The sequence below is a fragment of the Bemisia tabaci genome, chromosome 10, assembly GCF_918797505.1.
Source record: "Bemisia tabaci chromosome 10, PGI_BMITA_v3".
NCBI lineage: Eukaryota > Metazoa > Arthropoda > Insecta > Hemiptera > Aleyrodidae > Bemisia > Bemisia tabaci.
Genome location: NC_092802.1, coordinates 31,553,746 through 31,579,344, shown reverse-complemented (window position 1 = coordinate 31,579,344; position 25,599 = coordinate 31,553,746). Strand labels below are relative to the sequence as shown.

At 39.3% G+C, this 25,599-nt stretch overlaps 1 protein-coding gene across 1 annotated transcript; it reads right to left on the bottom strand.

Annotated features, from left to right (window-relative positions):
- Positions 1-4,565: 4,565 nt before the first annotated feature.
- On the bottom strand, positions 4,566-25,488 carry LOC109033989 (uncharacterized). Its single transcript, XM_019046875.2, has 7 exons — positions 25,371-25,488; positions 23,784-23,906; positions 17,288-17,485; positions 15,516-15,629; positions 12,411-13,097; positions 7,886-8,341; positions 4,566-5,394 (listed from the first exon to the last, which is right to left on the bottom strand). Exons 1-7 carry the CDS (start codon positions 25,486-25,488, stop codon positions 4,895-4,897), a joined length of 2,196 nt encoding a protein of 731 aa, XP_018902420.2. The 3' UTR covers positions 4,566-4,894.
- Positions 25,489-25,599: the final 111 nt, after the last annotated feature.

Below are 25,599 nucleotides of genomic sequence, written 5' to 3'. Positions count from 1 at the left end.
TTATGCCTGAGACACTCTGAAAGCCAAATCCACCCCCCCCCCCTGACTCCCCGAGGGTTGCCGTGAGTTTCCGATATAACACCTGATTTGAGCGATCTATCGGGGCGATTTTCACGATTTTTGGGTCGACTGAAAACTTCTACTTTCCAGATGCTCGCAAAAATACGAAACTTTTTCAATTTGTCAACCACATCTGCGTAAACCGCTGAGAAATGCAAATACACCCCTTTTTATATTGAACATGTGATCCATGAGACACTACACTGGCTGCACCTAAGGCCCAAGGTCAAACTCAGTATCGGTCTGAGGAGACCGCAGCCTGCGTTTTGCGTGCTGCTATAAACCCGTCAAAGCGTCACCCAGCTGCTCTTTAACGTGCTGCTTTGACGAGATTTTATCTCTTTTTATGCTCATTTTACGAGGAAAGCTCCATACTCTCAAAGCATGCCTGCCATTTTTGTAATCTGTTGGAGCGCCTTCAATTTCGTATACAAAGCTACACCTCTGTAGTGAAATATGTAGATGCTTGAGGCGCCGCACCGTGGCACTCTACGGCGCGGCGCGTGTCGGCCGGCCGGCGCGTAGCGCCTACAAACCCAAGGGGATACCTCACGCACTGCGCAGTTCTTGAAGTATCTCCTTAGGTTTGTAGGCGCCAGTACGCGTTTCCTGCCGGCAGCACGCCGCTCCGCTCCGTGTTAGGTTCTAACACTTAAACTCGCGGAGTCAGCGATTTCCAACTCATGATCTTGAAATGTTTGCACACTCTGCGTGGTTTATTCTGATTTAAATTGATGAAAAATAAAGATGTATCAAAGGAAAATATAATATGTGTTTTGTAAATATTAAGGTGTTTCCGTGTTAAATTTAATGATATCCATTGCACTTTAATTTTGTCTTTTATATTTTATGCTTTTATTGTGCTACAGCGTGGTGTACGCGCGACTAAACGTTCAAAATTGGATGTATTTTGACTCTGAAAGATATACACAATAGGTTACACAGACACAAATAAATTAAAACCAAAGATTGCGTGCTAATTTTTTTTCTTTCATTCATTTTTGTATAGTTACCTCATCACAACTACTGATCATTGAGATTATTATCAATGCTATCGGTTGGCATTAGTTTTACAAATATTTGCCACTTTTTAAAAATGTAAATGTTTCAAAATTTAAATGCTTTTAAAATGAAGCAATATTTTCAGTTTAAAAAAAAGGGGAAGAGGTACGTATGAGGTATCTTTTATATCGAAAATTTTAAAGACAGAAATAAAATCTAATATGCACCAATGACAATTTGAAAAGATGAATCAACAGAAGAAAGTAACATTTCATTTAAAAAATTAGTTACCATAAGAACGTGCTGCTTTGACGAGATTTTATCGTCAGACAAGTCGTCATTCATTGCATAGAAACAAATCAAATTTAGAGTTAATGGTCTTACACAAACTGATTGCGGTGGACGCACGGGTCGTAAGACAGTATGTTGAAGTTTTTTGCCAACGTGCGTTAAAAATTCAGCAGAAAAATGAAAATCTCAACACAGAGGGAAAAAGCTCATATGAGCACAATTTTGGTGCAACACTAGTTACGTCTATTACATCATTCAGGAAGGCAACTGCAGACTCAGACAGTTTTCACAACCTCTCGAGCTTGGTAGCAGGAAATTCAGGAAGCTGCACTGCACTAAGGATTGGCCCAACAAGGCCGAAACGCGTCTGCAGTTGCCTTCCTTCCGTAACTAGTGTTGCACTAAACAGCATATCTATTGGAGGGAAAACTGTGCTCATATGAGCTTTTTCCCTCTGTATTGAGTTATCAAGCTTCATGCTGAATTTTTAACGCACTTTGGCTAAAAATTTCAACATACTGTCTTAATGGTCTTACTGTATCTTCATTGGAGTTAAGTCGGAATATTTTGCAAAAAGCTGAAAAGGACCTTACTTGAAAGCAGTGTTTTACAATTCACTGGAAGAGGCATTCAATTGATAATGCTCTCATTTGGAGCTTAGTCAGAATAGTCCGCAATCTTAAGAAAGTCCTTGCTTGTATCATCCCCTTATCTTCGAATTTTCCTGTCTGCGGGCTAATCCAGTAAAATCCTGCCTGCGGAATGGTATATAAATAATGCACCTCTCGTTCACGGATCTTTGATAAAAATGGCTTACCTTTTTCTAAAACAGACGCAACAACATAGAGGAATAAAACAACTCTCCAGAATGGGCCCATTTTACAGCCTGACATGAAACTACATCTTCCTCCTGATATTTCAATAATCGCTTGGTACCCTTCCGTGGTGCATATTTACTCAGATTGTCCAGGCTTTTTTCCCATTACGTGGCGACGTGGCGTCTCATCATACTTCATAACTTACATTCAAGTTAGATAACTGAGCATTTGAAAAAAAGATCTTTGACGTGTTTATTCCCACTTTCGTATTTGTTTAGCTCGTTGTTACAACTTCAAATACATGTGGGAACATGAGAGAGCGCGTAATTTTTGAAAGTCCCAAGGCAGGTCCCGGCAGTAGTGCACATGTCAACAGGTAAGCTGTAAGCTCCGTCACCGCAGTTTGGGAAGCTCGCTTTTGAAATACCGAGTGCAAATAGAAAGTTCAAATTTTCAATCCACTTTGTACAAACTGAACGATGTTTATCCTCGGGTTACTGTGCCTGAGCGTTCTCTAATAATGTTCATGAGGGTCTAAAAATTTGAGTGTATCAAAAATTAACCGGTTCGCACTGCAAAAGAAAGCTTTGATTAATTTAAAATTGCAGTATTTTTGCGTTCTTGTTTTTACTTTAAGTTGGTAATCGTGCTGCGTCGATAGATAAAATGTTCTTGAGAATAATTTTGATGACATTTGGACTCCATTTTGCAATTACCAGGAACCGCAATTTTTTACTCAATTTAGGAACAACGTATACACTATTAGTTTTATTCGGGTCTCATTCCAATACCAATTTCACCATGTAACGCCGTTGTTGGTTTTTTCTTATTTTTATTTTAATTTCTTTCTTGTTTTTGATTCTATTTTAGCAGTTGAAAATGGTGCCGTAAGGTTCCGGAACGTTCTGCCTTTGTATTTTGTATTTTAGCCTCATTTCCGCATTTTCCTGTGTTTTTGATTGTCGTTTCCGCTTCGGGCTGCTTTTACAGGTCTCTTATGCTTCCACTTTTGTTTTCCTATGCACATGAGTATGAAATGTATTGAAATTCTCAGATTTAAGAAAAAAATACGTAATTTTATTACAGAAAGCATACAGAAGGGGGATGCTTGTGTATTTTAGTGGTGATTTCAGCAAATAAGCACCGCTCCTTTTCCTCCATTTACGTAATCTATTCCCAGCGAAAGAGTTATTTGAATGGATTTCACGCGCAAAATATAGAGAAAATCATTGCCATAATAATATTATTCCAAAATGTGAGGGAGAAAAAGGAAACAGAATCGGATTTTTCATTATCGTTTTTATTGAGATTGAACAAATAAAGAACTTAAAATATAATTATAGAAAATGAAAAAAAATATAACATTTGAAACAATCGAAAATACAACATAACTTAATATTACTTCTTCAATAAATCAAAAAGAAACAAATATCGACGATGAAACAACCAGACCACGTATCTCGTTGTCGTTTGCGGTGCCTAAAAATGTTCGATCTCTTTTTATTTTTGTGAACGAGAACAAACCAATATCATCCCTTGAAGTTTTCACAGGGTTTCCTTATTGATCGGGACTTATGGATCCTCTTAAGTCTAACATTACGCAGAGCTGGGCCACTCCTTTGAATCCGTTATGACTATTCCACCTCCACATACAACTCACCGATGAGAAAAATTATTGAATAGTGGAATCTCTTAGTCGATGAAAGATATTTTCGTGCATCCCACTTAAGGTGATTTGATGGACGCCATATTTAATGTCAGGACGACGTGTGATATATCGTATCGATTGACTCTATTTTTTCAGCTACTAATCATTTTCCTCGAATTTTGAGATCGCAATTCTGTTGTCAGGAAACTAAAGCACTCACTCACCAATTTTCACAAACAAATTCAACGTAATGAAGGCGTGGTTTTTTTAGAGAGGAAATATCGCATTCGAGTGTAGTTTCGATATCAGTATCGAATGCGATGTTTTCTCTCTAAAAAAACCACGCCTTTCTTACGTTGAATTTCTTCGTTAAAATTGGTAAGTGAGTGCTTTACTTTCCTGACATCAGGATTGCGATCTCGAAATTGGAGAAAAATGACGAGTAGCTGATAAAATGGGCCCAATTGATGCGATATATAGCATGCCGTTCTGACACAAAATATGGCGTCCATCGAATCACCTCAAGAAAAATTTCCTCGGCACTTCGTAGAATCGAAGTTTGTTTTTCTTCTTCTTTCATTTGCAGTGTTAGGAGCGTTTTCTGAATACAGTAGATATCTGTTAATACGACATTCAAGGGGTCACGGGATTTCGTCGTATTAGCCGATATGTCGTATTAACCGTTGTCGTATTAACTTATGGAGTTTCGCCGGGGAAAACGAAATCCGTCGTATTAGCCGATATGTCGTATTAACCGATGTCGTATTAATCGATATCTACTGTAATATTATCGTGTAGTTAGTGTTTGTTTCGATTGGAAACATGGGCGACCGCCATGCTCTCCAGCCGAGGAGAGCTGCGAAGGAGCTGTAACGGTTTTTCGTGGAATGTGTGATAAACTTATTTTATGTGTGACAATAGGAGTTACACATCGCATTCATTGATTCCTCCACTGAAAGAGATGCGCGTCAATTTTGACCCGTGGCGTGCATTTCCTGACTAGAAACTCAAATGTTTTCAACTAAGAGATTATTCCCTCACTTTTCGCCGAGCTATACGTTCAAATGGGATTGGGTTAGTTGGGTTTTGTGGGTTTGGTTTCAGGTGGATTTTTTTCCGACTTGTCGAACCGGTTGTGCACGATTTTCTCTGAACCATTCTCATTCACGACTTTAATTTGTTCTTTCTTTAAATGAGTCACTCCGTCGTCGTATCCGAAGGGTTTACCTGTGAGGTAATAAAAGAATACTGATTCCCAACTCGAATAATTTGTAATTCTCGTTTTAAGGTATGGAAGAATTTGACCTCTATTGAAGTAGCATTTACATTCACTCTTATCATCTGATACTTTTGCCGTGGTAAACGGTATCCGAGAGGGCTTTTGAGAAACTTCTGGAGGGACGTTTTGAGGAGATTTTTGAGGAGCGTTTGGGGGCAAGTTTGGATTACCTGGAGGAATGCCTACAGAGGAGCTTTCAGCTTTTGGAGGCTCCTGGAGAATATACCCAAACCTCTCATTGCATTTCTTCTGGCATTTTTCAGGCGTGAGTGTTGATAACTTGTTCTTCCATGAACCTGGAAAGGAAATTGGAACATTATGAGGTCAACATCTACCAGAAGTGCTTGAGCAGGTTACGAGAAATGATTCACCACCAGGGAGAAAAGTAGGATGGCAATTTAAACTCCACATTTCTTCATCGTTATTACAGTGGACTATGGAATTAGAAATAAAATTCCAAACAAGTGATGATTTCATAAACATTTTATGAGGAACCCAGCAAAAACATAGAAAATTGTTATATTCACTGATGAGGGAGATTCGGTCACTTGACAAGGTGTGAATCATTAGGAAACGCACACGTTATTCCATCAAAATTGTACGCGTATTACGAATTACACCCAATGGGAGGTTCAAGTTCCAAAGAAGTAATTCCAGAACTAGATATTGACGAGCATTATTAACCCAGATTAGATGGAAGTTAGATAATACGAATGGCATTATTGGTACTTTTCTCATTTCACTTTTGTCAAACGTGAACATAAATATTTTGTACAGTCGTTAATTTTCCAGTAACGGTTTTCTCGTGAACTTTTGAAAAGAAAATATGAGGCACGGTGCTTTAATTCATACCTTGTCTACAGCAGTGAGAGTTCTTGAAAACTGGCATAACTGCTTTTTCCCATTTAACTGTATGGAAAGCAATCGATTCTTGGTGAGGCAACTCACCTAAAATCGATATTTTTAATGGATTTAAATAGGGGTAAAACAGTGTTGCCAACTTGCAAAATCGCCACTGGTCTACAGGCACATTTCAAATTTTTCAACGTTACGGCGAACTGGAGTCCCTTTATACCGAGAGTGAAGACACCCCCCCCCCCCCCCAATGGAATCACAAACGGGAATTAAGATTACACAGATTGCAAGTTTTTCGTAATCTTCGATCGGTTCATTCTCAAGTTCCTTTCTCCGTTCCTTCTCTCATTCCGTTTGCTCTTTGCCGAACCCGTAATTCCCCGATCATCTCCTTATTATATTCACTGCAATTTGGTGAAAATGTAATCTTTATTCCCGTTTGTGACACTGCGGAGGCCTAAAATATGGGAACCAATTAGAAATGGATTTAAATTAACTCTTAGTATAAAGGGACTCTACAGCGAACCATGAGAGGATTTGAAAATATGATACAAAAATGTTATTCATATTATCTCAATAAAATTTTGCTAAAAACACAGCGGTAACATCAATTATCTCTAAATTGAACTCATTAGTGGAACTGCAGTAACTTAAGCATTCTTTTTAGGGCGACGAGTATGAGTTGATTCAATAGATCGTATTCGATACATCAAACAGGTGCGATTGTATCGATATCGATTGGCTCAAAACATAAACATAGCCTCAAAAGTAAATTCAGAAATTTGAAAGAACGGGTCTTTTGTAACAGATTTTATATTCTTCTGAGTGCCAAATGCCAAATGCAAAGTGAAATTGTCAGGAAATTTCTCATTTTCAGCTTTTCCAACTTAAATCCTTACAGTTTGGTTTGAGGTTATGTTCTATTGTTTTGAACCAAACGATACATCGAACCGTTATCGAAAACTGTCTATGCTGCTCGTATTGTGCATGCCACTAGGGAGGCGCGAATAATCGAATATCGATATTTACCCATTGGAAGTCATGGTAAAGAATCGATTAGTAAGGTGTTCGTTGCAAACACCTTGTTAATCGTTTCTTTTCCATGGGTTTGAATGACAGATCTATCGATGTATCGCAAAGCACGCCACGCCGCTGGGCATGCGCCGCCTACGTACTCTGAGGAGCTACTACTAAAAGAGCAGAACCTAGCAGGTTGGCAACGCTGCTTTTCCTTCACAAAGCTGTGTTGAATAATCGATTTATGTCGGGGCACCTGGCTCCTGCGAAAATCGATTCATTTCTATGGGTTAAAATTAAAAGATATCAATGTTGCCAACTTACAGTTTCTGCCAATGTTCAATGAAAAAAAAAATCTCGGTGTATGTACTAAGAAAAGGATAAAACTACCAAGAATTCAGGGTTCTATTTGATCCCAGTTTTTTCTTGGTAAAATTACCATTTATGGAATATTGGTAATTTTACCGAGACGAGAAATCTCGGTAAAATTATTGAACTTTCTCGGTAATTTTACTGGACCTTGGTAAAAACGCCAATTTTTTTTATCGACTGTGGTAAAATTACCGAGATGAAATGGCAAAGTTACCGGGAATCGATTACCAATAAAAGTGGTATTCTTACCTGAAAAAAACAGAAGAAATACCGGTTTTTGGGGTAAGCTTACCAGTCTGACTTGGTAAAATTATCAATAATTGGTAAAAAAGTGAGATGGTAAAGGTACCAACAGACCTTGGTTAAAACGCCGAGAATTTTTTTTCAGTGTTGTAACAAATCAAAGAAACACACAAACTGATTATTTTCAAAGAAAAATCAGCCACATTGAGTAGTAAATACTACTAGGGTAGAGAAGAAGGAAAAGAGTGCATTTTGAAAGTATTTGTGAACAAAGCAGAACATGTGGAAAAATATAGTTACTTCTCTGTATTGTGCCCAGAAGAATTTGCGGGGGTCCTGCCGCCTCTGCAGTTTTCTTGGGTTGCGGCTTATCTTTGTGCGGACGTCCTCTCATTATTTGAAGTGCTCCTTTTGCCCTCTCCGCTACTTCTCTGTTATACGTGTCTATATCTACTTTAGGTCTTTTCGACTTCCTGTTTGGATGTGCATCCATTTCATATTGAAGGAAAATGTCATAGTTCTCGAACTCGGTCTGCCCGAAACAGTAGAAATGCCTGAATTTTTCGAGGAATTCCAGTCTAAACTTCGTTACTTCAGCCCACCACGACAACCTCGGATTCACGAAACAACTGCAGGTGTTTCCGTTCTCTAATACTTCCGGTTTCGTGAAGCTAGTACGAACTCCGATGGTTAACTCGATCTCGCCGAAGAACTCTTGGCAAGTTGCTTTGCAACTCTCATCCGTGAACCCTTCGTCTGAAATCAACGAATGGAAATATAGAAAATCATGATAGAATCTCCGGAATTTTCAAGGGACATACAGGGAATATATTACGGGCAAAATCCGAAAGCAGGGCACATCTCGATCTATCGATTAGCCCGGGCAGATTGCGATGTGCCCACGAGATTTTGGGCCGATCCCGAAATGAACTTAGAATCCGGGATTTGCCCGGGCAGATCGCGATGTGCCCAGCTTTTGGCATTTGCCCGCAACAAATACATGGGGTGAGGGTGATACATTGTATAGACCAAATTATGCGTCATGGCCAAGCAGTTAGTTTGGTATGGTCATGTTAACAGAATTGTCCGGGGGTGGCTTCCGCCACCCATGATGACAGGGTCATGTTTTCAAAGTTCCGCACTGAAAAAAAAATCTCTGTGTATTTACTAAGAAAAGGGTAAAATTACCAAGAATTCAGGGTTCTACTTGATTCCAGTTTTTTCTTGGTAAAATTACCATTCATAAAATCGGTAATTTTACCGAGAAATCTCGGTAAAATTATCGAATTTCTCGGTAATTTTACTGGACCCCAGTAAAAACGCCAAGTTTGTTTATCGACTGTGGTAGAATCACCGAGATAAAATGGCAAAGTTACCGGGAATTGATTACCAATAAAAGTGGTATTCTTACCTGAGAAATACAGTAAAAATACCGGTGTTTAGGTGAGATTATCAGTCTGTCCTAGTAAAATTACCAGTAATTGGTAAAAAAGTGAGATGGTAAAGGTACCAACGGACCTTGGTAAAAACGCCGAGAATTTTTTTTCAGTGCGCGGAGTCTTCCACGGCGAATAAATCTACTCATCAGAAATAGACGATGTGGCAAGCGTGCATTGACTCCGATCGGAGCGCATGCGCAATTAGAAAAGAAAGCAATTTTGTTTTAGATAACGCGACCGTGATGAAAAAATTGTCAGTTTTGGTTGCCCTGAGGACATCGAACAGGTGCACGGAGAAAAAAAACTCGTGCGTGGGATCCGAAGTTTAGGTCATATGGATCTCTGAAGTTTTCAGATTGAGCATCTGAACACTTTAGGTCTAGCTGCCGAAGTTCGGATCATACATCAGAAACTTCGGTTCTCACACCCGAAGTACTTCGGTTCTCACACCGAAGTACTTCGGTTCTCACATCCGATGTACTTCGGTTCTAACATCTGAAGTACTTCAGATGTAAGAACTGAAGTTTCAGATGTATGATCCGAACTTCGGCAGCTAGACCTAAAGTGTTCAGATGTTCAATCTGAAAACTTCAGAGATCCATATGACCTAAACTTCGGGTCCCACGCACGAGTTTTTTTTCTCCGTGTGAAAAAAGTGACAATTTTTTAATAGATCGAACGCTTCATTACTGTGCCGAATTTTTTTAGCGTTTTCCACGTTAGTAGTGTACGCTCTTTCCGGTCGTTTTGCAGCGGGTATGTTACTAATGTATCCATTGGTAAAAGCTCGCACTGCTCCATGGGAATCGGCGCCATTTTTCGTGCCGGGAAGCAATACCTATTTTCTCAATTTTTTTTTATGTATCATTTCTACCTTTTTTCTCTTATTTTGTCCACTTTATGTGATGCCTGTGGGCTGGTCTTTGAGAAATTAATATCTTTACGTTTTAAAACTCTGCAACGTACTTTTATTTAGTGACTCCTTCAAAGATCGTTCAAATTTTTAGTCGTCGGAGATCTAAAAAAATTGTTGGGTACAAAGTACCCCTTCACTAATGACCCCTATATTTTACTCTATGATGACAAGACATTTCTTGTATCTATGTATGTTTCCTAGGTTACGCTCCACGTTTAGTTCAAAAGCGTCTTGCAGCGCTCTCTTCCGTCCGCGCCAAACCACTTTTACATATTGACGAGGTGCTACAACGGTGAACGCTCTCCAACGTCTTAACGTTGGAACCGTCGTCTTGTTTTCCAATTGTTCACAATCCAATGTGTCGCAAATGGCATTACTGTTTTATTTTGCTCCCCAAAAGAAGTTAAGAAGCATATGAAAAGTTATTTAAGATTATGAATATATTAAGTGGGACTCCCACTAAAAGGATGGTGGAAGAGGTTTTTACAACAATAAAGGAGGGCCAACTCACAGGGAGAGTATGGGAATAAGATATCGACGGTGAAACTACCAAACCACGTATCTCGGTTTGCGACGTCGCAGACTTCCTGTCATACTTTATTTTTTAAACGAAAAACTACTTAACATCCAGTCTTGAAAATTTCTGTGATTTTTCCTCTTTGTGCGGAGAAAATTCCGTGAAAATTTCAAGGAATGATATTGATTTGGTCTACTCCAAAAAAATAAAATGTGAGCGTAGATTTTTAAACACCGCAAACGAGATACGTGGTTTGGTAGTTTCACCGTCGATATGGATCGCATCTAGCAAGAAGGAACCGGTGTGATTACGGTTTTTTCAAAATCGTGCAAATTACTTTTTTCTTTTAAAAAATACTGGATATGTGTGCAGCATTAAAATTCACACAATTATTTCCCTTTAAAATTACCAATTTGTTTGTGGTATGCAAAAACTGTTTAATATTTTTGGTGATTTTTCAGATAAATATGAAAGAGTAACAATATAACAACACTGTAATTGCGCTGCTTCCTTTTTGCTAAATGCGATCCATGTAGGGTGCTATGCGGCGGCCAGGTGTTGCTGTAAGCGCTGTAAGAGAGGCTCTAATGAATGCGTGCACTGTACACAGTGAATGTTGAGGCATTCTCGACAACTTTCATCAAAACTTAAGAGCAGTAAAATTACGGAAAAGTCAAAATTAACTGAATCGCAAGCTATATTTTTGTCCACGGGCGAAGCCTGAGTTATCGGCAACCGATATTTTCCCACTTAACGCTATGGCAAAGATTTGATTATTAATGTCTCCGTTTTCGAGTTCCTGAAAATCGATGATTTCCTTAGTTTCAAATGTCAGATCATTCGAGTCATCTCAAAACGCATCTCGCTAATGTTCTTGTTCGACACAAGCGCTGTCCGTCGAGCGCCCTACACTGAAAAAAAAAATCTCGGTGTATTTACTAAGAAAATGGTAAAATTACCAAGAATTCAGGGTTCTATTTGATCCCAGTTTTTTCTTGGTAAAATTACCATTTATGGCATTGGTAATTTTACCCAGAAATCTCGGTAAAATTATTGACTTTCTCGGTAATTTTACTGGGCCCCGGTAAAAACGCCAATATTTTTTTTATCGACTGCGGTAGAATTACCGAGATAAAATGGCAAAGTTACCGGGAATTGATAACCAATAAAAGTGGTAATCTTACCTGAAAAAAACAATAAAAATACCGGTTCTTAGGTAAGCTTACCAGTCTGTCTCGGTAAAATTACCAACAATTGGTAAAAAAAGTGAGACGGTAAAGGTACCAACGGACCGAGGTAAAAACGCCGAGAATTTTTTTTTCAGTGTATTTTGATTTTGCTTGTTTGAGAGGCGTTCCACCTGGCGAGGAGCTTGCTGCACAACATGGACCATTTTCGAGCAGGAGGAGAATTTCAACATTAAACTGCCTAAGCCAAAAGCCAACTGAGAATTTTAAATTTTAACTGCCAAACGGAACTATGTGCATTATGACGTGAGCCCTGTTATGCATACACTCTTATGGGTCTCAGGGTTCATGCCTCAATGGACAAATGGTCATTGCACGTGGTTCCGTTTGGCAGAAATACGTCCAATTAAAAACTTCGCCGGAACCAGTGGCGTGGCGTGCATTGCGATATATCGATTGTTACGTCATTTGAACCATGGGAAAGAATCTATAAACAGGGTGTTCGCTGCGAACACCGTGTTCATCGATTCTTTCCCATAGGTTCAAATGACGTAACAATCGATATATCGCAATGCACGCCACGCCACTGGCCGGAACCATCCTCGAATATACTGTTTATCCACATAACCCGCAGCTCAATGAAATGAATTTTATAGAGACTTGAATTTCAATTAACGGGGCTCCTTCAGGTAGTAGATAAGCAACAAATCGACAGTTATGAATATCGTAGGGAAATAAAGATGATTAAAGAATGATGAATAATTACCCTTAGACCTCGGAAATGCTCCCACGATAATTTTTTCTTCCTCTGGGTTGACCTGAGCAACATCTTTACCTTTTTCAGCAGGATTCTCCGAAGCTCCTTCCTTTTTTTTGTTTTCATTTCTTTCTACCAGAGCTTTCCATTGCTCCTCTTCTTCCGGCGAGATCTCAGCAACTTCTTTACCTTTCTTAGATGGATCCTTCGAAGATGCTTCCGCTTTTTTCTTTTTTTCTTCTTCCAACCTGTCTAACCGAGCTTGTTCCTCGTCTTCTTGCAATTTCCGTCGAAAATAATCTGGAGACACGTGAGCTTGACCCGATATTGATTCTAATCTAGAAAATTTGGCTCTTTCCTTTGGAGATTTCAGCTTCTTCGATTCCAGCTCATACGGGATATCCACAGTTATCCTTTGGAAGTCTCTCGTATACAGCCAGACCCTGGCGTGACAGAATGACTTCTTCGCAAACTCCTGCTGGAAGGTATAATAATTTCTACTTAGTTCTGTTTGTAGAAGCAAATCCCGTATTTGCTCGGCATTCATCGTACAGTTACAACGTACTGAATTTGTTTTCTTGTCCGTTATAATGAAAGGAAGAGCGAATGGAACAATGTTATGATCCGGCAAATACATCTCGCCAAAGTGGGCCTTGCATTTTGCTCCGCACTCTTCGCGCGTGATACGATGGCCATCTACAATAATGATAAAAAAAATGTGTTAAACCACATCTGTAGCATTCACTGCTGGATTTGGATTTTAAAAAAAAAATAACAAATTTGCCATATGTTCGAGTTAGGAAACCCTTTTTGTTCGTTTCGTACTAAAATATATGTGAAATCTACGTTGAAAAAAGTTATGAAAACAAATTGACATCAAAATTGTGTTCGATTCTATAAACGCTCATATATTGATGATTACTGCAGCATAAACTGCAAACTGTGCCTGGTGAAAACTTAACATTCTTGAAATATTGCCGTACAATTTTTAGTTTTATAAAAGTTAAAATGCATGTAAACTTTTTATTCAAACTTTACTAAGATAAAGTCATGGAAATTTTTTTAAGTGCCAGGAGGAATTTTTCGCAAAAAGTACAAAAATGGTCTGCTGACTTGGTTGTTAATAGGTTTTGAAAAGTTTTATCTTCAAAATTTCAGAGTTTTTTATCATTTTTTTCACAACCAATTGTGCCAGAAAAAATATTTTGCATTTGTTATTACAACACAACACAAAACTTACATCCAAATTAAATTGGATCGCATATAACAGAAGGCTACAAGCTTGATCTCATAGTGTTTTCAAAACTGTGCAGCTGCTTCGTTTTACAATATCTGAATACAGTACGATCGAGGGATAAACTGCCAGACTGCAGAGGTATATCCTGCGAGAAATTCTGACTCCTGTCCGTGCAAACCTAGCTGGCCGGCGGTGGCTGAGAAAAACTTCCCGCAGACGCGGGGAACTTGAAAAAGCGTGTTACAAACTACGCAGATCACGTACTTGGGAATAGATTTCCGACTTTTTTGACGTTCCCAACGTGGTTTTCCTGAGATGTTGCCTACCGAGAGTATATATTTGGCTTTGGCTGTATCTCTTGCGTGCACTGCCCTGGTAAAAATTGGCGATAGGAGCTGCGTTTCAAAATACCATAGGAATTCTTATAGCCGGCTAAAGAAAGCAATATAGCAAATCATACAGCTGGCTGTAGAGAGCGAAGCAAATCATATAGCCGGGCTATACGAAGCGATAAAAAAGTGTACAGCCGGGGTATAGTTCCTATCGCCGGGCTTTACACTTTATCGCCATTGGCTATAAAAGGCTATAAGAAATTGTGTAGAAATTCGTGTGCTTTGGAAATCATTAAGTTTGATATGGAACCACCATAATAATTACAAAACACACATTATATTTTCCTTTAATACATATTTTTTTCATCAATTAAAATGAGAATAATCCTTACAGGATGTGCAAACATTTCAAAATCATGAGTCGAAAAACGTTGACTCCGCGAGATTATATATTGGAGCCTAACACAGAGCGGAGCGGCGTGCTGCCAGCGAAAAGCGCGCATTAGCGCCTACAAACCTAACAGGGATACTTCACGCATTGCGCAATGCGTGAAGTATCCCTGTTAGGTTTGTAGGCGCTATTGCGATTTTCGCGCTGGCTGCCCGCCCGCCGCGCCGCAGCGTGCCACGGCGTTGAAGCAACTATTTCACACCAGAGGTATTGCACAGTATCATACGAAATTGAAGGCTTACGGAACTTTCCGCGAAAAATAAATCAAGATACTACGGCCCAAAAATAGAGCGGTAGTCCAAAAACTCACTAAGTCCTAGCATCCGTAATTAGTAACATTTAGCATACACTTCATCGCCCGGCTGTTCCTTAGTCGCCATCGGCTATAAAAGGCTATAAGAAATTGTGCAGCCGGCTGTAGAAGCTATTGAAAATCTAACAGCCGGCTTCAGGTCTATGGTATTTTGGAACACAGATTCTACTGCCAATTTTTACCAGGGTGATAAAAAAGTTCGATCATAAGAGCCGAATGTACGGTGTTCAATGTCGGCAGTATTGCTTGGTTCATGCGACCGCCCTCTCGGTTCATACGGCCGTGTTTCTCCGTTGTTTCTGTTCGGTTTGAATACTCGGTTACATGAACCGAGGATACGGTTCCCAGAACCGGCAGAGCGGTTACATGAACCGAACAACACGGCCGCTATTCCGCCGCGCTAAGGAAAAACGTCGTATGAGCCTTCAGACGTTGCCATATTTCCTTTGACAAAAAGTGAATTTCCTCAGAAAATTATGAATATTTTCCTTCAAATTTTTCAAATAATTATGTTCACAATTCAAACTAAAATGTCTGAAAATTTCAAGGTGATATATGGATAATTTTCTTCAAAAATGCATGTTTTATCTGGGGAAATTTGGCAACTCTCGAATGTTCATACGGCGTTCTTCCTCAGCACGGCAGTATTGAACACCGTAAGTTCGGTTCATAAGACTGAAGTTTTTTTCTGAGTGTGCTACAGACCCATCAGGAGAGTAAGGACAAGTGGCAAGAGAAAACAAAGCGGACAAAATGGAAAGTGGAGTGCAAGCGTACAAACCTTTTCCCGTAAAAACTCCGAAGACAATCGGGTCCCGTGGAGTAAATGTTGGACTCTTCCCTTTGTCCAGTCGTTCGTAGCCCTCTGCTTTGCTTATTTTTTGTTTTAGTCCCGCTGTGGAAAAGGAGAGACATTTACGTGTTAAACCAAACATTTCACAAAAAAACCTAACCTAACCTAACACAAACTAACCTAACCTAACCTAACCTAATCTAACCTGACCTAACCCAACCTAACCTAATCTAAATATTTCACAAAAAAGACGAGAAAAATGACAGGTGAGTACTCATATTCAGGGCCATTCGGACCGCATTCAGCAGGAAGAAACCAAGCCACAACAGCTTCTGCCAAATTTAACAGGGCAATTTATTTTTTTACAAGAGAACGTTGGTCCCAATTCCATCGGAAATTTAAAGGAATTTGTTTCGTAATATGCAGAAAGGGTACTGAAATTTGCACACAAATTGGCACAACCGTTTTCATGTAAAAAATTAAATTGCCCAAATAAATTTGGCAATAGCTGATGTAGCTTGGTTTCTTTCTGCTGAATGTTGTCCAAATGGCTCCTAATATGAGTACTCACCTGTCAATTCTCTCATCTTTTTTTGTGCAATATTTAGGTTAGGTTAGGATATGTTAGGTTCGGTTAGGTTAGGGTAGGTTAGGGTAGGTTAGGGTTCCTTTCTGCTTAGCGCGGTCCACTTATGGGCATAAAATTTTTCAAACATTTTGAATGTTGCAAAAATGGCACAATTAATTTTTGAATAGCATCAACAGGGCTGTGGCGTCCTATGGGCGAGTGGAACGGTTGTCCCAGGTGCTAACGAGAGGGGAGGGGCGCCAAAAGGTCGAGAAGGGAAAACGACAGGAGAAAACGAAGATGTGATAAAAATGATCTCTTAAAATAATTCAAGATTTTCTCAGAAGCTCTCCCTCCCCCTCGCAACCTTCCCTCATGGGGCGGGGATGGGGGGGGGGGGGCGACAACATCTCTGCCCCGGGTGCTAAAAGTTCGCGCTGCGGCCCTGAGCATCAATTGGATTACATTTTGCAGTAAGGAGCCATTATCTCTGGCTCTCCCATTACAGAACATATCTGCATAGAGAAACAATGGCATGTATGTTGTTTCTAAAATGGGCCAGAAAAATTGGTACCAAAGTGCAAAATGTGACCCAATTAAAGGCTTTGGCTTTGTTTTTTAGCTGTGCTAAATGGCAAGGGTAGTTCCCGGTGTCCGAAATTAGCTCCATTCGTATTTATTCCTCAAAACAGGCACTTCTTTCTTGTTGTGTTGTAATTTCAACAAGAGCAAAAAGTTTGAATATGGTATTTTTTTTATGACCTACGAGTACTCACCCAATTACGAAGTCAGAGTAGGAATGCAAGCGACTCTGCTCATATACACGTAGAAAAAAACTTCGTGCGTGGGACTCGAAGTTGAGGTCAATAGGAATGAGGCTACATAACAACACAATGAGTTAATCATACTCTTTAATTTAAATCGTAAGGGTAGCGTGTCCTCCTGAGTAGGGTGTAGCGAAAAAAACTTTTTGCTGAGGGTATCGAGCTCATCATGTCACAAACCGGTTTTTCCTCTTCTTCCCACTCCTTTCGCTCACATGCTTCCCCTACGCAGGCTCGATTTGCCTGAGGGGGAGGGGGGAGGGGAGTTCGGCCACAAAGCGGCAAGGGGGCGCAGCCCCCCTAAATTGAAGAACAAATTAAAATTAAAAATTTTTAAAACTAAAAGGTTAAAAATTTCGGTCGCTTACCTTCTGCGGTTGTGCCTTTCGGAGGTTTCGGAGGTTTTTCTGTAACTCCTGTTGTTCCGGATGGTTCTTCTGACAATAAGGGTCTTTTTTCCGGAGGGACGGTTTCTTTTTTCGGCGATTTGGGATCAGACTCCTCCCCCAGTTTCTGGTATCCTTCATGACGGTCTAGTGGCAAGGCGTCTAGCCTTTTGAGACGAGCTGTCAAGAAAATGAAACAATGGACCACTAGACAAGGTACGAATTTAAGCAATCTGATACATGTTTCTTAACCAGAATTTCACGTAGAATACGATTTGCGCAACGAAAATTACTGAAACCAACTTCTAACAAAGATATTAACGTTTTTATTTCACATTGGTTACGAGGAATTTGAACTGCCCGCTCACAAGAAACTCAAAGTTCTACGTGAGTCAAATCGCGCACTACAACGGTTTCAGCAAGCTGCTCAATCGAGCAATGTTCATTTCCCACCGTGTGTTGTTCAAACTATAAGCTATTTGTAATAGCTGAGCCAAAGTGTCAAGATTAAGGTTGCCAGATTTTTATATCGCAGAGACTGTCATGATAACGTTTAGTGCGCGATGTGAATCACGTAGAGCATCGAGTTTTCATGAGCGGATAGTTTGAATTCACGCACCAAGAATCATTAAATATCTTCGTAAGGAGTTGATATAGGTAATTTTTGTTGTGCGCATTGTGTTTTACGTGAAATTTTGGTTAAGAAACATGTATCAGAATGTTGAAATTCGTACCTTGTCTAGTGGTCCATTACGAAAGGCTCTGTCGGAAGCGATGCTAAACCGATTCGACAGTTTCGGCTTGAGCCTATGAATATTAGACTCGAAATTTCTATATCCTCAGTAAAAAAGAGAGAATTCTTTTGAAATTTTGACGTTGACAAAGAATTTTGATAACTTTAACCAGTGAAATTTGAAAATACATGGGTACACTGTTAAGAATCCCGGCGCGAAATTCACGCTTACTCAGTTGCTATTTTGCCCACCTGTTACTCTGACAATGAGTGCGTGGATCCGGCGCGAATTTCGCGCCCTGGTGGGTGTGAAAATCTGATAGGCAAATGTGAAACGGAACTGCCGCAGCATGGTTTTGAACTCGTGTCGCGGCGGTGATAGACGAGTGCGTCATCACTTTGCCATTCAAAGCTCTTATCAGAGAACTCTTATTTCACGCTACTTGAGATAGCTCAACTGCCGCAGCATGGTTTTGAACTCGTGTCGCGGCGGTGATAGACGAGTGCGTCATCACTTTGCCATTCAAAGCTCTTATCAGAGAACTCTTATTTCACGCTACTTGAGATAGCTCAACTGATTCGTCCGTCGTTGGTGATATTCACGCTCTGATCTATTCACTCAGAGTGCGGCGTGAAATTCGCGCTGGATTTTTGGCGCGTATACGTAGTATACCGCCTTTGCGATCGTTTCGAACCCTGCTCGGTACAATAACCGAGTCCCTTAGTTCCTTACCGAAAAGTGACTACCGCGAACTTCTGAGATTTTCCAAAGCGTGTAAAAAGTTTATTTATCCGTCAATAATTATGATTTAAAGTTGTTTCTCATTCTGGGGCTCTCTAGTTTATGTGCAGTGAATACCAAGAGTCTACGTTACTTGGTTTTTTTAAAAAAAGCCTAAGAGTACGACGCGCTGATTTAAAATATGCATATATAAGCGGAAGCAAGCGAACTGATTCGAGGATGGCTGACCAGTTCGGCACTCCTTGAATGAGAATTTCACTCACTCCGTTTTGCTCAAAACGTTGCTTTGACAGATCTCCACACCACTGTTATCCTTTTCAAAAATTGGTACGCCTTGCTCTGATAGCCAGGGACAGCAGGATAGTGGTAAGTGCAATCTGTGATGAGCCTTGAAACTCATTAGACCATTTGCAAAACGTGGCTCATGCAGGAATCCACCTATCCCTCTGTTCCCCACGCTCCTGATCACTGCGTTGGCGTCACGAAGAACAATAGGCCTTGGGCCGCCTTGGGTCCCAGCGCGGCCGAGACCCGTGCCCCAATTACTCACGCTTCATTAACCATTTCACCGTCACGCTAGGATTCATCCAATTTTCAAAAAAAATTATTTCGCGTGTATTTAGCAATTTTTTCCTTACTCTCCGTTAAAACACAAATAAAAAGAGACCTCATTCATAAAAATCGGCCGAATAGAAGAGAAGTTACAGTAATCGAAATCCGAAGAAATCAACAAAACCTCGACTTCTCGATACAAAAAATAAAATGAAGGGGGAAAAAAGAAATGTATAAATTACAATTAAATATAATTGACCTCAGAATTTGACAAGCAAATCATTTATATACCTAACGCTGAAAAAACTGGGAGAAATTACAAAAAATTCGCCTCTTGCAAGGGGCTTCTTTGTAAGAATTTTGACCTGAAGACAACGGTCGAATAACAGCAGTACTCCATACAATACACGGTGTGCCTGAACGAGTTAAACATTTTTTATACGTCCAAATCGAAAAGTCTTTTTATTTTTAACTACAATGTCTCTTGAATCGTTTAAGCCAAAAAAAAAAAAAAAAATTCCGTCGAGATTCTGGAACGTAAAGGCGCTTTAAAAGTATTCTGGGGCTATAATAGCTAAATCACCGGTAGTAAATCCCGTTATATTATTAAAAAGAAATTGACTCCATAGTTTAATTCCTTAGTTTCTTGAATACGATTATTTTAAGCACTTAAACATTTATACCACCAATTTTAGCCATGGGGTGATTTCCTGAGAGCCGATAATATCACGAATTTCTCATAGAACCCTTCAACAGTGGCTTGCTTTTTTGGCAGCCGATTCGGCCATCGAACCGGAGTTTAAATGGAAGCTGATAATACCCCAAAGCTCTGAGAAAAATTTTGAGATGAGTATAAGAACGGTTTGTTGTAAGTAACGAGGAGAGGCGGGCAAAGCGGCTAAAATCCGATCTAATTTTTACAGTTTTTCTGTTGAATTAATGTTGCCGCGGGCTTCTGACTGTGTCCACACATAGTTTCTGTTCAGCATATCGATACATAAGTATATACACACGTAGAATCTAATTTTCACGTCGGGGAGTCGACATATTTTGATTTTTTCGATTTTATACGGAAAATTGATGGTTTTTCGTGATTGAAATTATTATTGTTTCATGAAAAATAAATGCACCCAAAATGACTATAGCATATTGATTTTCACACATTTGCACTCACGAAATTGGTTGGTAAATTCAACGAGTGGGTGCATCGACCTGGTATATCAAGTTTCTGCAATTTTTTACGGCAAATCAGTAGATTTTCGGGATGTAGATTGCTTACTTTCAATTCATGAATGAATAAAGCAACGACATGGTTGAACTTCTTTGCATGGAAAGACGTTTAAAATAACAAAATCAAGACATATTTAATGCAATTGCATTTATATCGAGTCAATTTCTTTTCAATAATATAACGGGATTTATACTACCGGTGATTTGGGTATTTTAGCCCCAAAATACCTTTAAATCGACTTGATCTTCTAGGAGTTCGACAGAATTTTTCCTTTCTTCGCTTAAATTTTTCCGTAGCCTTTTTCTTCAAGAATCTGATAAGATTTTGCTTGAGGCAGATCAAAAAACTTAAATTCGATCGAATAGCTTTCTACATTCACAATACACGGTCTCGTCAAGGTGCGTAGTTGACCTCGCAGTGTTGGATCGTGAATTCTCTTGTTGTGCTGTTTGCCTATTTTGAAATCTCTGTAAATGAAAACTAAAGGGGTTGATATGTGCGAGTTAATGACGCGCCTTATCAACACATTGTGTTGGAGTTCACTGCTTGTTTTTTTTTCACGCCGGCTATTCACTCAGAGTAAATCTTTGATTTTTAACAGTTCGTATATTTTTGTCAAATTTTTGTGTTAAAGTGCTAGGCAATTTTTCTATACTTCAATTACGGCTTATTTGAATGATATTAAACGATTTAGACCGTTTAATCAGTCAAAAAGGCAAAACATTCACACCAATAAATAAAATAAATTCGTAAGCGTTAGCGCAAAGCGCTTATAATATATTTTTCTTAAAATTATTTTTCATTTCAAATTAAGAGCGGATTTCAAATTATTCGAAATTTAGAAAATGGCATATGATTATGACAGTTTTGTTTAGTCTAATCAGAGTGGAGGAGAAATGGGTACTATTATCAAATTTCTCTCACTGGAACATTTTTTGATTCTTATTATATGTATAATGTCGATTTTGGTCAGATTGGAGTATAACTGGGGATTTTTTCAATTTCATTTGAATGCTAAAAGTTGTAGAAATTATCGGAAAAACGTGCTCAACTAGATGCATTTTGATGAATAACTGATGTATACATATAATTTGTGCCGGCATTTGACAAAATGCTGATTTGACTCTTATTAGCCTGACACATGCATGATACTGGTGTTGGTGTGTAAACAGAAAAACAAATAAGGTTACACTTAGGGCCGTCACGAGGGTAAACTATCCTCCGCGCAAACATAAAAAGCGCCCCGTGCCCGATCAATGAATGGGAGGTGGAAGGAGAAGACAAAGAGAGAGGAGATGAAGAATAGGGAGAAAAAGAAAAAGGAGCAGTAGAAGGAGAAGAAGCAGTGGAAGCAGAAGGAGGTGATGCAAAATAAGTGGAAGATAAAGAGGAGAGAGGAATTTAAGAAAAAAAGGAGAGAGGATAATTGGAAGAAAGAGAAGCGGAAGACACCGGGGAGAAAGAAGAAGAAGATGACAAGGAGGAGAAAACTAAGGAAGAAAATATTGAGATGGAACATAAAGAAAAAGGTAAAGAGAGAAAGAAGGAGAAATAGGAAGTAGAAGAATAATATTTATAAGTTCTGAGAAATCAAATAAGTAACATAAATACGAGACATTTTAGCGCCTTTCACGCTGCCGTGCTGAGGAAAAACGTCGTATTAACCTTCAGGCGTTGTCAAATTTCCTTTGATAAAACACGAATTCCCTGGTAAACTTATGAATATTTTCCTTCCGTTTTTTCAGATAATTTTGTTCGCAATTTCACCTAAAGTCCCTAAAAATTTCAAGGAAAAATATATTAATATCTTTCCTCGAAAATAAACATTTTATTGAAGGAAATTTGGCAACTCTCGAATGTTCATACGGCGTTCTTCCTTAGCAAGGCAGCACGGTGGACACTGCCGCGGTTAGCGCCTCAAGTGGGGGGTACTTCATTGACCCAATGGCGTAACTAGGAGTCATTCCGCCCTCGGTCCTTCTATACTGCCGTCCTAATGAAGAACGCCGTATGAACATTCGAGAGTTGCCAAATTTCCCCAGATAAAACATGTATTTTTGAAGAAAATCATGCATATTTTACCTTGAAATTTTCTGACATTTTAGATTGAATTGTGAACATAATTATCCGAAAAATCTGAAGGGAAATATTCATAATTTTCCCAGGAAATTCACTTTTTGTCGAAGGAAATATGGCAACGTCTGAAAGCTCATACGACGTTCTTCCTTAGCACGGCAGTATAAGGTGCTGCTCCTTTTTTCTTTTCCTCCCTCAATTATTACGCCTTTCGCAATGCTGCCGTGCTGAGGAAGAACGCCGTAAGAACATTCGAGAGTTGCCAAATTTCTTTCGATAAAATGTTCATTTTCTAGGAAAGTTATGCATATTATCTCTTGAAATATTCAGGACTTTTTGGTAGAATGGACCACTAGACAAGGTACGAATTTCAGCATTCTAATGCATGCTTCTTAACCAAAATTTCACGTAGAACACGATGCGCACAACGAAAATTACCGAAATCAACTCCTTACGAAGATATTCATTAATTCTTGATGCGTGAATTCAAACCACCCGCTCATGAAAACTCAATCCTCTACGTGATTCACATCGCGTGCTAAACGTTTATCTTGTCAATCTCTGCGATATAAACATCTGGCAACCTCAATCTTGACGCTTTGGCTCAGCCATAGCAAATTGCTTACAGTTTGAACAACACATGGTGGGAAATGAACATTGCTCGATTGAGAAGATTGCTGAAACCGTTGTAGTGCGCGATTTGACTCACGTATAGAGCCTTGAGTTTCTTGTGAGCGGGCCGTTCAAATTCCTTGTAACCAATGTGAAATAAAAACGTTAATACCTTCGTTAAGAGTTGGTTTCAGTCATTTTCGTTGCGCGAATCGTGTTTTGCGTGAAATTTTGGTTAAGAAGCATGCATCAGAATCCTTTAATTTGTACTTTGTCTAGTGGTCCATTGCGAACAAAATTATCTGAAAAATTGGAACAAAAATATTCATTAGTTTACCAGGAAATTCGTGTTTCGCCTAAGACAATTTGGCAACGCCTGAAGGCTCATACGGCGTTTTTCCTTAGCACGGCAGAATGCTGCACCCACCCCTGCCGGTGGGAGGGACTGGGGGGAGGGTTAACAGTCACGCCACGTCATTGGCCCCCGTGACGGACTTGGTCACACTAAAGGTTTTGGGTTCAAGAAACTGACCTCCTCCGGGTCTTGGGGGTGTTCCTGTGCTCCCTGTTGTATCCGATGAGCCTTCTGCCAACAAAGGCCTCTCAGAATCCTTCCAGTAATCATCCTTAACCCTGAATGTCCTCACAGATTGTGCTATAAAACAGAGAAAGTTAATTACAAGCCCAACTATCACCTAAAAATTGTTTAAAATGTTTTAAAGTGATTCGTCAAGCTCATGTGACGTGGTCGAGCACTGGCATGCAATATATCGCATCGATTAGGCCGAAAATCTCAGCAGATTTTAAATTTTTAGGAAAAAAAAGGACGATACCTGCGCATGAGCCTCTAGAATCATCCTAAACCCAAAACTTGGCAAAATTCAGAGAAATGGAAGCAAAATAGTGTTTGGAAAAAACCTCGCATTCGATTCAGCTACCGATTTCTGTATCAAATGCGAGGTTTTTTCCCAAACACTATTCAGCTTTCATTTCTCTGAATTTTGCAGATTTTTGGGTTTTAGAATGATTCTTTAGGCTCATGCTCAGATATCGTCCTTTGTTTGAGCTTGACGAATCACCTTAAGTTTTAAAAAAAAAATTGACAGAAAATTAACTTTTTGACTTAACGGGAATGTTTTTGAAGTAAAGAAAGTTTTTTGTACCTATCGTCAGCGTGGGTCCGCAATCACATATTTACGGTGTAAGTTGGCAATCACATTTCTCGTTTACGGTGTCTGAAAATCTCCGCCTCTATGTTATTTTTTTAAAGGAGGAAAAATTGACATCATTCCTTGAAGGTTTTGCAGAATTTTTTTCGCACAGAGAAGTAAAATCACGGCAGTTTTAAACAATTGCTGTTGAGTAGTTTTCCGTTCAAAAAATGAAGTATGAGAGGAGGTGTGCGACGTCGCTGCCCGAGGTATGTGATTGCCGACTTACACCGTCGATATCTCGTTTGCGGTATCCGAAAATCTTCGCCTCTCTATTTTTTTTTCTTAAAGGAGAGCACATTGACATCATTCCTTGAAGTTTATGCAAAATTTACAGAGAAAGAAGAATTTCCGTTGAGAAGTTTTCCGTTTAAGAAATAAAGTATGACAGGAAGTCTGCGACGTCACAAACCGAGTTATTTGATTGCCGACTTACACCGTCGATGACATATATATGTATGGATCACATTTAGCAAAAAAGGAGCCAGCGCGATTACAATGTTTTCAAAATCGTGGAACTTAAAATTTTCTTTAAAAAATACTTTATATTTGTACTGTATTAAAATTTAAACACCTTTTTTCTTTAAAATTAACAATTTTCCAGTAGGGAATGAAAACTATTTGCTATTCTGAGAGATTTTTTAGGTAATTATGAAGTAGCAACATTTTTACAACACTGTAACTGGTTCCATTTTGCTAAATGCGATCCATATATTCTTATGAAACATTTTCGTAGGACGTTTAAATTGCCTTTTCTTTAGATTTCTTTTCACGATATTACAGTTTCATATCGTTACTGAATCTCCAAAACCGTTTTAAGTACGATTAGAATAAAAATATGAATGAATGATTTTCTGTGAGGCCCTCAGAAATGTGGTTACGATGAAGGTTGCTGTTAAGGTGCTGACCTCTTTTCGGTTTGGACGCTTCTGAGCTCCCTGATGACGTGTCCGATCCTTTTTCTAGTAAGGATTTTTCTTCCTCAGAGCCTCCGGAACTTCCTTTTCCATCACCTGGTGACTGCATACATACTGGAAAAAAAATCAAACGGAAATGGGTGTGTTGCTGGCGAGAGATACAGCTGTACATGAATAGACTTTTTAGGAGTGAAACGGCACAAATTACGCTATGACTCCA

What these genes read in the sequence shown, in the direction of transcription:
- LOC109033989 (XM_019046875.2), bottom strand. Translation starts at nt 25,488, where the DNA reads ATGCAGTCACCAGGTGATGGAAAAGGAAGTTCCGGAGGCTCTGAGGAA. An exon ending in ACCCCCAAGACCCGGAGGAG is followed by an intron (nt 17,486 to 23,783) that starts GTCAGTTTCTTG and finishes TTTTCTTGACAG; the next exon opens with CTCGTCTCAAAAGGCTAGAC. An exon ending in TCTGGGCACAATACAGAGAA is followed by an intron (nt 5,395 to 7,885) that starts GTAACTATATTT and finishes TTTCCTTTCCAG; the next exon opens with GTTCATGGAAGAACAAGTTA.